We start from the raw sequence: 12,283 nt of genomic DNA on the forward strand, positions 1-12,283 counted from the left end.
CCCACTGGGTGCCTGTCTTCGTCTATCCATGCCAAATAGTCCTGTCAGTTTGCTTTAAGACTTTGTTTCTAACATGCTCAGGAGATAAATCATCTTTCAACTGATTCCAGAGACAGATGGATCAAGCCCCAAATACTTGACGTGCAAATCATCTAACCTAACATCAGGCACCTACATTGCAGCTACGTGCATCTGAGCTAGCTGCCTTCTGGTTGTTTGTAGTCACTGAAGAGAATGATCATCTAAAGGGCAGAAATCCCTTGACCTCTCTGTGATGTTTGTTTTAGGCTGACAGGAACTGAGCCCTAAAAGTACCTCTTTCTTTGTGTTGACTACATAGGAAACTTAGTGTGAATGGAACGTTATGGACGCTTACAGTTTATCTCTAATGCTCATAATTCCTTTATTTTGATTTACAAATATGAATAAAGTTAGATAGATAAGTGAACATGAACACTCTGAAAGATTTCTGAAGAGTGTTTTGTGTCCATTTTTTGTGTTTCATTTTGTGAACATAAAGGGACTAATTTAACATAATTTAACTAATTATACATTATTATATTTATTAATAATGTAATTATACATTACATAATGTAATTATACATTAGTAAATTTAACATAATTTAACTAAAGGGGCTAATTTAACATTTAACATAAATGCGTGTAGATCTTTGGTAAAATTTTCTGTTAGGTTCATAAGGTGCCACTGAAATAAAAAGAAGCTAGTTGCAGGGATTGTGTAACTTGCTTCACTGTTCAGGAAACCCCACTGTGTTCCTAAGTCACAGTAACATGGATAAATCCCTTCAGAAGTTTCACCTGAAGTATGCAGTATTTCATGTAAAATTTCACCTATTGTATGGAAGCAACAAACAGCAAAAAATTAAAACATGTTCAGACTTGTTTTTATGCTTCTACTGAAGCTGCAGTGACATCTTAGGCTGTACCTGGACTGTGGTGATGCCATGCTCCCGACCAACCAGCACTCGGCCATCCTGAAGCTTAGCAATCTTGGGTTCTTCTACCTTCATGAAATCAGTCACAAGGTCAGTTATGTCAAACTGCCACTCAGAGCCTAGCATGTAGGTCAAGTGGCCTCCAAGCTCAGAGGATTCAGCTACAAACTGGGTGAGGACTCGCACCATGGCATGCTGATACTGAAGGGTGCAACCTCTTCCTTTTTTCTCATCATCCTCTTCGTCCTCACTGTCACGGGTAGGCCTGTAAACAGATGCATGTTTACTGAATTGCCATGATCTCTGTACAACATTGCAGAACTCCATTTGCTCATCATTTTCAATTAGATTAGTTAGCATCATCTGTTACTGCATGAGAAGCAGGCAAACAGATTTTGTAAGTGTGGGTTACTAAATCTGAGTGATAAGCTTGTACAGATTTTGCACTGTACCATTGAAAAGCTGCTGTCACATCCATTAGTCAATTCTTTGTTTGAGTGGCACTGCCCAGCAACTTGCAGATATAGTTGTCATTGCTGAGATGTCAGTGGATCCACCGCTTGTTCACCTTGTCTTCATTTGGCAGTCAAAGCCTGCAGAGGGCTAAGGAAAGCAGCCTGAAAGTTTTATGACAGGGCAGTTCTGGAACAAACCCCCTGTAGCAGCTCTGCAGGGGCCCTTGCCCATAATATTTGTACCACTTTGTTTTCCCCCTCAAAACTATTTTAACACAATCAGGAATCCCTGCTTATGTAATGCTTCTCCACCTTATCCCATATCGCTATTGCTCAGCAAGCCCTCTACATTTGAGACATACACCATGATTTAGCCTTAAATCTCTTATAGTTCATCCAAATGTCTGCTATATTTAATCATGTAACAACCACATGGAGCTTCCAAAAAAACAAGCTATGCACTTAAATTACTACTCAGGACATCCCTTTCACTGATGTACAAACACTGTCCCAGACTGGTGGGACTCACTCTTAGGAATAGGCGCAGCATTAGGTACACTTCCATTAATGTTTTCTATCTCTTTCCCCCTTGCAAAATATAACCCCTGACAATATAACAGTTTTGCATAAGCCTTTTATAAGGCATCACAGTGATTTGTACATGATATCAGGGCTGGTCACATCTCACAGAATTTTCCCTGGTTTAATACTCAGTCTCCCATAAATTCTTTTTTATTGTTATTGTTTATTCCTTGGGGCAAACACATGGATTTTTCACTTGCAAGTCAGGTATTAAGCTCTAGGTGGTTGCATTTTTCCTCACTATGCTCTCATGCTGTGGAATTCATTGTTCAGAAACATTTTGCCTTCCTTCTTTGCTCATTTATTGAGCCTGAGGCAACTTTATAGCAAGGGTGCAAAATAAAGGGTAAGCCTCTTATTTTTCACAGTATTTTGGGAAGTAGTTTTGTGTTTACTGTGTTCCTTTATCATCCCTTTTGAAATACCAGCTATGAGAAACTATTATGAAACAGAATTGCTTTTGTTATAAATTGTTTTATGACAAAGTTGGCAAACCGTAATACTGAAAATGTATCTAAGAAAAGCCCTTGTGCTCGTCAAAATGCTAGAAAGTCCTGGTGTTACAGAATCTAATTCACTGGAAATATATTCTCAATGCATCATTTGTTAGGTGAATATATATATGCTCAGAGTCAAGTTAGTGGTATTTGGTACAGCCTTCTGGTTTTGTGTGTGTAAAACAAGTGTCCATCATTAGTCACTGAATGAAGCATCATTGAATAACCACTGAATTGTTAAGACAAAACAAGGTCCTAAAATAGGATTTATATTACACCAAGAAATTAGACCAGTTGAGTAGTTGAGGCAAATTTTCAATTGTTCTCTCTGTCCCGGCCTGAGCTGCAGCCTAGACTAAGAGCTGAAGCAAGCCAGTCAGCAAAACAGCCACAGGGACAGCACTAGAAGAGATATTCATAGAGCTTACCTGACCCATGCCTATTTAGATGTCATTTGGCTTTATAATGCTGTACAAGAGTTCATGAACTCCATAAGGTTCTAACTGCCAATTTATTCCTGTATTCTGGCCTCCTTCAGCTTATCTAAACCATAACCCAGCTTTGAATAATCTCAGGCTTTGGAAAAACCAAGTTTAGTCCTGAGATGTGGGGCTTTGTCTCTGTTTTATTAACACAGTCAGTACCATTAGTATCTGTGTAGAGCTGGAGAAGAATGCTCAGGAAATATTCAGGTGAGAAGTACCTACTGGATTTTGGGGAAAATCTCCCAAGCCACAGAATTAGTGGGAACCAATTTTCTTATGGAGAAAGAGACACAGAACTGGTGTTCTGTGAAGAAAAATGTTCGTATTCAACATTACAATGACTTATTTTTTTTATACTACTCTGTTTTCTTCTTTACCTTTACACTACCAGATATTTTACTCAGATCCAATGTGTTACTCCTATTCATATTTTTTGTACTTACTTATTTTTACTTTCACTGTCTAAAACTTTAGTCTGTTTATGAGGAAATGTATTCTAGACAAGTTCACAAGAGAGAATTGCTTCAGTCCCAGGCCCGTACAGCTCCGAAATGTGAGCTGTGGGCAGCATGACCAAAAGGTGTAAGGAGAGCTACGTAAGGGCAGAGAGGGAGCACTACTACCTGTATTATGAGGCTTTGGACTATGTGGGCAGCCAGTGCTAAAATATGATTCAACCCCAAGTATTTTATTGTGGTATCTCAAACAGACAAAGGGCTCCATTTCCTTTACAAAAATATTTACAGCTGTTGGTATCTGTCTATTTCTTCTTATAAGTACATGGTTTCTATTGCATGCAAATGTGGAACACCAGAAAAGCATTCTTAAGCTATGGACTGGGCAAGACACTTCCTTATGTCAATGCGAAGAAAAAATAGCAGTGTTTGAATTTTCAGTATGAGCTTTGCAAGTCTGCTTTACTAGGTACCAACTCAAGTTCTTTCTTTTTTTTTTTTTTTTAACTAAATTATGTCCATTTCCACTTCAAAAGCCACAAATCCCTGATTCAGTTAATAAGAGCAATTGAGTGTTCTGCCTCCATGGACCCAACAAAATGTTTGAAATCCATTGAATTGCATAGTTCCCTTTAGAGTCTTAAATTTCTTGTTACACTATTTTCAGCAGGCTTAAAATCCTTCCTTAAGCAGTGAACTCATTTTCTCTTTAAGACATGTCCTCATGAATATAAGCTATCGCTACATATTTTGCTTCTTTCCCCTTGGTCATCTCTGAGGTTAGCTCTGGATCGCTCTCAGAATCCTTCTTATCCTATTTCTTGTTGCTTTGCAAACTTCTTTGGAAGATTTTTTTTCCTGCTTTTCTGGAGTGAACCAAGGTTGCCAAAATTACATGTAATTTACATTTCACGCTGAAAGCCTTTGCCAGTGAGCTGAGTTAAAACAGCGAGGGTGCCTGCTAGCACTGATCTAATCAGTGATCTGCCAAATTTATATTACAGACACTGTCTGTAAGCAGTTTAAGTACATCTCTTTTAATTTGCCCCACTCTCAAACCAGGCACCAAGTTCTTGGGCCAAACACTAATTTTCTATTTAAAAAACCCTGAAGAAATAAGCTTTGCTGGTTTTGAATTTGAAATACCCATTAAAAAGTCACAGATTTTAAAAACATATGCAACACCCCTAATTGAAAAAAAAATCTATTTCAGATACAAAATTCAAGCCACTAGAAGTTGATTTAGTGGAAGCTACAGAAGTTGCACATAGCTCTACTCACAGCTCAAGAATAAAAGCAATTTGGTACCTCTGCAGATCTTGAAAATGCAATCTGCCTATTAACAAAAATCTCTGTGGCTTTATCTCCATAGGAGATTAAACTCAATTAACAAAGAGTGAATTTACAGCGTGTTCAAGCTTTGTGTGGATGTTATTATTCACAAATGAAATGGTTTGAATCCAGTTTAACTTAATTAACTCTAAAAATGGCTTTATTTCCGAGTGACAGCATGAAGAGGTTTAACTAAAGCATTTTTTTTTTCCCTTCATTTAACTCCAGCTAACTTTCCTGTGTTTGGCTCTGGTACTAGACAAGACCAAAGTAGACCTACCACCAAATTAACCATTAGTTCAACAGGCTGCCATTCACAAGCAATACCATGTCTGGCTTAACTCTGTTTAGTACATTTTAAAGGTTTATGCTACTCAAAAGTTTTGGTCACTCTGATTTAGCAATGGCTTTATTAGCTTTTGTTCAGTAAGGCCAGATGCTGGTAAAAGTCCTCTAAACTACATGCCTGACACTGACGCATATGCTGCAGTCATACCATACAATGTCTGTTTCCCTGGGAGCTCATGAAAACAATGTGTTATTCCAGTTGCAAATATTTACTGAAATTAAATTTCCAGCTTGTTCTGTGAAGCTTTAGCCATGCAATTCCTATTAATGCCGGTTGAAGCCATTCATCAGATGTAAATACACGGGCACAGAGCTAGTGCAGGAGCTTCAGAAAGAGGATAATTATTTTGCAGATGCATGAGGAATCAAAGTAAATGTTCCTTGTTAGACTAGCAGAGGCTGCCTGGACCTCTTCTCCACTCCAATATTTGACTTTAATTTAAATATATATCTTCTGTTTGCTATGATTGTAAGCTTTTCTGCAGCCCATTCCAGGAGCAGAGGTTTCTGTTAGTCCATGCTAGTTCAAGGACCCTGTATCATGGGCTGATCCCATGAAACTTATTTTCATCTGGAAAGGGAGGCTCTTCACACCTGCAGCAGCACACGCCACAGATGAAGTTCTCCTCTGGATAATGGTAACAGTAATCAGGTCCGCCATATATGTACAGATTGATCTGGTAAGTTCTGTAACTGCTCTTACATAGCGGTGTCTTTTTTTTTTTTCTTCTCAGTTTCTGGCATAAAAAGAGCCTCATTATTGCTGTTGCTTGAGCATGTCCCTGCTCTTACAGCAGTTCAGAGCAGGTGGAAACTGCCACTTGGCTCAAACTGGCCCAGGCATGCAGCATTTGTACAGTTTGTGTAAAAACCTTGTCTCTTGCATTGCTTAAAGGAATTATTCAAGAAGTTAGATAAGCAAACATGTCTGTAATCACATGTGTTTTACAATTACAAACATGTCAGAGTTTATAGGGAGAAGTAATACATTTTATTAGATCAACAAACATCATCAGCAAGAACAGATGTGGTTTGGGCATATTCAGGTCTGAAATAGAAGTAGCTATTCAGATGAAGAACAGCCATGCTGAGGCAGTAGTTTCACAAGTGTTTCTTTTGTTGACAGCACCAATAAAAACATTAAAAGATTATTGTAAACCCAGTTATATTTTGCCATCTGGCTCAGCCCCTCAGACAACTGAACCAGCACAGCCACACTGCGCGTGTGGGAATGAGGCAGCAGGGAAACCAGAGGAGAAGAAATACTCAGAAATTTCACCTTCTGTTGATTGAAAAACAAGTCTATAGTAATGTTTAGTTCTTGTGGAGAAGACAAGGCAGTGGTGGGAAGATACCAACCCCAGCAGACAGGAGGAGAGTAGAAAAGGGATGCCTCATCCCTGGCAGTGCTCAAGGCCAGGCTGGATGGGGCTGTGGGCAGCCTGGTCCGGTGGTAGGTGTCCCAGGAGGGGAGAACAGACGGTCTTTAAGGCCCCTACCAACACAAAACCATTCTGTGGTTCTGTGATTCTACGAGAACTGTCTTGTCTGTGGTGAGGTGAGGTAAGCAAAAACACATTACAGTCCTTCTGTGAGTAAAGCTGAGGACCGTGACAGTTTCAATTGACCTGTTGGCAATGTGCCACCTAGCGTACTGTGTACAGTTTTGGGCACCATAGCATAAGAAAGACATAAAGCTATTAAAGAGTGTCCAAAGGAGGGCAACAAAGATAGTAAAGGGTCTAGAGGGGAAGATGTATGAGGAGAGGCTGAGGTCCCTCGCTTCGCTCAGCCTGGAGGGGAGGCCTCATGGCGGCCTGCAGCTCCCTCACCAGGGGAGCAGAGGGGCTGGCACTGAGCTCTGCTCTCTGGGGACAGCGACAGGACCTGAGGGAACTGAGCCTGCTGGAGTTCAAGGAACGTTTGGACAATGCTCTCAGACACATGGTCTGATTTTTTGGGTGGTCCTTTGGGGACTCAGGAGTTGGACTCGACGATCCTTGTGGATCAAAAAAAAAAAAAAAAAAAAAAGATTAAAGGACTTTCTCTTTTTCAGACTTGTTCTGAGGTATCACACATGACGATCTTCGCCCTGAATAGCACTAACAAGATATTATCCATACCAGGAGGGCACTGTGAAAAACTATAGGTGAACCATTGTTTGGGGTGAGTGAATATTGCCTTCTGGTTATATCACTGAATGAGGATTCAGGAAACCAACCTTCAGCACCTGACTGCAGCCCAAATGGCTTGTGTGCTTCAGTTTGAAAACTCATTATAAAAACTCCCTTGTGTTTAGGTTCTTGGGGAAAATGTTGTTATGAAGGAGATTGAGTCATAAGGCAATTTAAAAATCAAAGAGAAAAAACTCAAGACAACAAATGGAAAATCCATTAAATCTCAGGTAAAATCCAGACAAATCTAAACATAAAGGAAATGCAAAAACCCTAGGTACACAGTAAATATGAGAGTGAGCAAAACTAATGCTGGTCCTAGATTGCCTATTGATTTAGAATACCCCCCAAAGTTTTAAAAAGAATTCAAATGAGCATTCCATAAAACAAAAGGAAAGTTGCTTGCCGTTGAAACCTTTCCAGTTCATGTGTGCATGGAGTGCTGACACACAATGCCATAAACTGCCAGCTGCAATTCTGGGGCATGATGCAGTGGTCATGGTTTCTCTTCCCCCCTTCACAGGAAATGCTGGCTAAAGACATGCCAGCAGTTCAGCTACAATCTGAGCAGCAGCAAACTTGCACTGCTTGCCAGCTTGCAAACAGAGCAGACTCTCAGACCATTATCTTTATTTCAGCTGGCCAAATAAATCACAACTAGACACCAGGGGGTAAATTTCCAGTGCTCTGTATAATGGGTTTAAAGTCAAAATGTCCTCAACTGTTAACAACAGTTGACTGTCTCACCAAGCTTGCTGCAGAAAGTTTACTCCTGTAATAAACATCAACAGCTTAATCCTGCAGCCATTTACTAAGCAAAATCCCCACTGGTTTTAGTAGGAGCTGTGCCTAAGGAAGTGTTACAGTACCAGGCACATTACATGCAGAAGGTAAGTTGAGTGAAACTTCAAGCAGCTGGCATATGTTCAGTTCATTCATCACCTAGCACATTTCTTCCTTCTGCAAATGGCAATTTTGCCTTTATCACTGAAGCAAACAAACAAATTCCTTTTGTGCCACATCCTCATCACCTATTCTGTTATAGCCTCCAGAATAAAATGTCCACGTAGCCAAGAAGTCAGTCAGTCCCCTCTTCTGAGATCATTACCTGAGTATCCTGTACATTTTGTGTGCTGTTACCCTTAGTTTTATGCCCTCATAAAGTATTAGATAATTCTCCTCCACTGCTGTCTGTTTGGGCTCTTTAAGGCTCTTCAGTAGCTGAGATGTTCTCCTGGGCAAATCAAGTGCTTTAGCAAGAACTGCCATAGCATTTAGTGCTACAGTTACTGCTGCCAGAAATGCTTTTTCACTGTATTATAAATTTCAGTAGGTGTCATGCCTTGTTCTCAAGTACTATTTTTCAACTTAGTCTGAAATCCACCAATATAGTAGTGTTCCTGGAAGTTTTTAATCTAGCAAATTGTCCAAAAGATAGTTTTCTCTAGAATAAACGTTTTCAGTAGGGAAGGCTAAGAGAGCAGATCCACTTTTCTTTGTTGTTGTTTTCAATCCATGTTTGTCCTGGTAGAATCTATTAATCAGAATATAGTTTTCTATAGGAGTGTGGGGTTTTTTGCCTAATTTAAATCTGGTAAGGTGTGCTTCACCCAATGCTATAGAGTGCATCTGTACAGAAACTGAATAATCATCCAAAGTCCTGTTGGTCTTATACCTCTTCTCCACCTGCAAGATTTCACATGTTCTCAAGCCATTCTATCTGCCTCTTCGTGAGACCACTGATTGTCAGGGAAATTCTGCCTTCCATTCTTTAAGAGCTTTTTTTAAGTGTGCTGTGGCTAACCTGCTATGGTCCCAAATGGTAAGGGACAGCGACAATAAGGGCAGACCTAAAACACAGTCAAAATAGTTTTTAAAAATGGCTGTTAAGATGACATTATTCTGTTCTGAATTTGCTAATATTACTGTTGTGGTTTTTTTTTTTTAAAAAAAAAGGTGTCTATCAAATCATCCAGTGCAACAAGACAAAATGACAGAAACAGTATTGTGCAAAGTGCACTTTTGCTGCTGCTTTTGAATTTAGAAATATCAAGTTATGCTAAGAAAAAATACAGAGGTAGTAGGTGAGTCTGTTAGGGAAGCTGTACGCTGCATTGCAGTAATGGATATGGGGTTGCCAAGGTCAACTGGAGGAATCCACAGAAATGAAAACCTTATCTATATTCAATCAGGTTAAAAGAAACCGGAGTTCTGTTTCTGAGGAAGAATGTCCCCTTCAGAATCCTGCATAATAGGACATAACAAGGCTTTCTAAGTTACCCTGATGTCAAATGCAAATTAAAAAGGACAACACACGCTCTAAAAGCATGTATTTTCAGCTAGGCTTCAGTATAGACTCTTCTGCAGTGAAATTTTGAACATGCTCAGAATTCTGTCTGAGTGGCAGATGCCAATATTTGGAATGCTCAGTATATGTTTCCCAGGCATAAAAAAATCTCTCCGTTTTTATGAACTTTAAGTACTTTGCATAAAGTTATGCCTCACTCGACACAGGAATAGACTGAACAGTATTCTCCCAACACCACAGTGAAATGAGCAAGTTACTCAGTTCTACTGATGGAAAAACAAGTATTTAATGACTACAGGAATGCAAAATCAGAAACCCAGAACTGTTCTTAAAACTCAACAGCCTCAAATATCTGGATTTTCTTTTCCAAGGTTCACCTTTCCCTGCCTAAAGCTATGTCTAGACTGCTGAGTTCATGATGAATGGCTATTTCCATATGCCACAACAATGAGATTTGGGTATCCTCTGGATCTACGTGGTGCCCCTTTGATCTCTGGTGTAAGCTGTTTCCTCAACTGTGCCCAGGCAGTCTTGCAGAGAACAGACTGGCTTGGACTTGCATGACATCTAAGTGCTGTGCATGCTCAGTGGCCTGACTCCTCCCTGGCCTTATTTTATTTAGCAGTGTACACAAAAATTAAACACTGTCAGAGCTGAATATCACACACACACATGATTTTATATATGGGATTGAGAGGTTCAGGTTCTTTTTGTCACATTTGGACATTGGAGTGTATGATGCAATTTTTCTGAGATTGTACAGAATTGATTAATGCTCCAAGTAAAGTCACTAACTTTTAAAATATATATAGATTAGGATAAAATGCAGCTTTCTTATACAATTGTTGGGCATTTTGTAACGAAGGCTAAGCCAGACTATAAAACTCATTTGAAACAGGAGAGTTTAGATTCTGAGAAATACTCTAAAAATTTTCTGCATTCTAAAATCAAAGGCTCTGGGCACATATCTGGACAGTGCTAATGCTGTGAGCATACCTTTTATTGGAGGTGACAGGTATCCTCCAGCCTTTGATCTGGCTAAGCTCTGTATCAGATATCTCTATCTGCAATGGGAGGCGTGGAACCCAGACCGTCACTTCTAATTGGGTGGTAAAATGCTGGTAAGTGAAGTTAACAATAGTATCCACTTTGCTTTTCATTTCCTTGCCATTAACGAAGATGGAGTCACATCTGTCAGAAACCTTTAAAAAAAAAAAAAAGATTAATTAGGAAACGAATAAAAGTTATTGCAGAAGCACAAAGAATGATACATCAGTCCAAAGACAATGCTGATAATGTGAGTCATGCACATTGTATTTTCAGTTTTCTAATTAGTAGCAAACAGTGATAAATGGACGCCAGGGAAACAGTTTTGCCTTCCTCAATGGATCCTACTCAAACTACAAAAATAATTTAATGATGTTATATAACCTATGTGAATCTTTTATACTAGGCAAATTAAACTCTTCATGAATCAAACTCCATATGCATCAAAGTTTATGTTTACAACTTGCTTAAAGAACCTGGAAAAATGGGGCCATATGTTAGTAAGAAAAAGACTGACTCAGAACCATAAAACAGAATCCTTTTCTTTTTCCTTGAGCACTGTAATGCTGAAAGACAAAAGATCCCCTTATGGCTTATGAGCTGAAGTGCAGCAGAAGCATTAATTTTTAGAACTTCTCTGTAATTGTTTTAGTAAAATGTATTCATAGTTGTTTTGTGTCATTTTATGAAATTACTGACAGAACTAGCACAGTGGCTCTGTACTAGAGTTCCTCTGTCCTTTTGGTCACAGGGCACAAAATTCAGGGAGCACAGATCCTGTTTATATAAGGAATCTGGCTGGAAGCATATACAGGAAGGATGGAACATCTCAATAAGACAGATTTTTTTATTTATTTATGAACATGTGTGTGTATACACTTTTAGATTATATATATATACATTTAAAGTTTATATATGTGCATATACATGTACACATATATATATTCATGCATATGTACATGTATTCATTACAGGCCTGCATTCTTCTTTGAAACAAGAGAGAGGTGATAGCCTCCAGCACAGTTCATGTACTGTGGTTTAAATCTTTTAAAACTATGGCTCATAAGATGTAGTTCTGCTACCGAAATGGACTCCGTTCTCTTGTCAGGACTGTTCTTTGTCACGTTGGATAATGCATTCAGATTCACGTATGAAGGGATTCTGACTAAGCCAGTGATTCCAGTTTACTGGAGTTCACAGAATCACAGAATCATAGAATACCCCGAGTTGGAAGGGACCCACAAGGATCATTGAGTCCAACTCCTGGGTTCCCAAAGGACCACTCAAAAACCATATGTCTGAGAGCGTTGTCCAAACGCTTCTTGAACTCCAGCAGTCTCGGGGCCTTGACCACGTCCCTAGGGAGCTTGTCCCAGTGCCCGACCACCCTCTGGGTGCAGAACCTTTCCCTAACACCCAGCCTGACCCTCCCCTGTCCCAGCTCCATGCCATTCCCTTGGGTCCTGTCGCTGTCCCCAGAGAGCAGAGCTCAGCACCTGCCCCTCCACTCCCCTTGTCAGGGAGCGGAAGGCCGCCATGAGGCCTTCCCTCAGCCTGCTCTGCTCTGGGCTGAGCAAAACAAGGAACCTCAGCCATTCCTTATGAGTTACTAATTCATGTAGACTTCAGTGGGGTATATGCTGA

General features: G+C 39.7%; 1 protein-coding gene and 1 long non-coding RNA gene across 12 annotated transcripts in view; one reads left to right on the forward strand and one right to left on the reverse strand.

The window, feature by feature from the left end:
- LOC121079626 overlaps positions 1–12,283 on the forward strand; it is a 36,905-nt gene that overhangs the window by 21,628 nt on the left and 2,994 nt on the right. Inside the window, exon 4 of the long non-coding RNA XR_005825111.1 lies at positions 9,964–10,090. This is a non-coding gene — a long non-coding RNA (uncharacterized LOC121079626). The remainder of the gene's footprint in view (positions 1–9,963; positions 10,091–12,283) is intronic.
- The window catches only part of LOC121079623 (transmembrane protein 132B-like), a 252,359-nt gene that overhangs the window by 4,707 nt on the left and 235,369 nt on the right, over positions 1–12,283 (reverse strand). For 10 of the 11 annotated variants that reach the window (XM_040577156.1, XM_040577160.1, XM_040577158.1 and 7 more), the window contains 2 exons: positions 10,589–10,794; positions 948–1,221 (listed from right to left, as the gene is read on the reverse strand). In XM_040577156.1, coding sequence (XP_040433090.1) covers positions 948–1,221; positions 10,589–10,794 — 480 coding nt within the window. The remainder of the gene's footprint in view (positions 1–947; positions 1,222–10,588; positions 10,795–12,283) is intronic. The other variant, XM_040577164.1, reaches the window with a different exon arrangement.

This window comes from Cygnus olor, chromosome 17 (genome assembly GCF_009769625.2).
Source record: "Cygnus olor isolate bCygOlo1 chromosome 17, bCygOlo1.pri.v2, whole genome shotgun sequence".
Lineage (NCBI taxonomy): Eukaryota > Metazoa > Chordata > Aves > Anseriformes > Anatidae > Cygnus > Cygnus olor.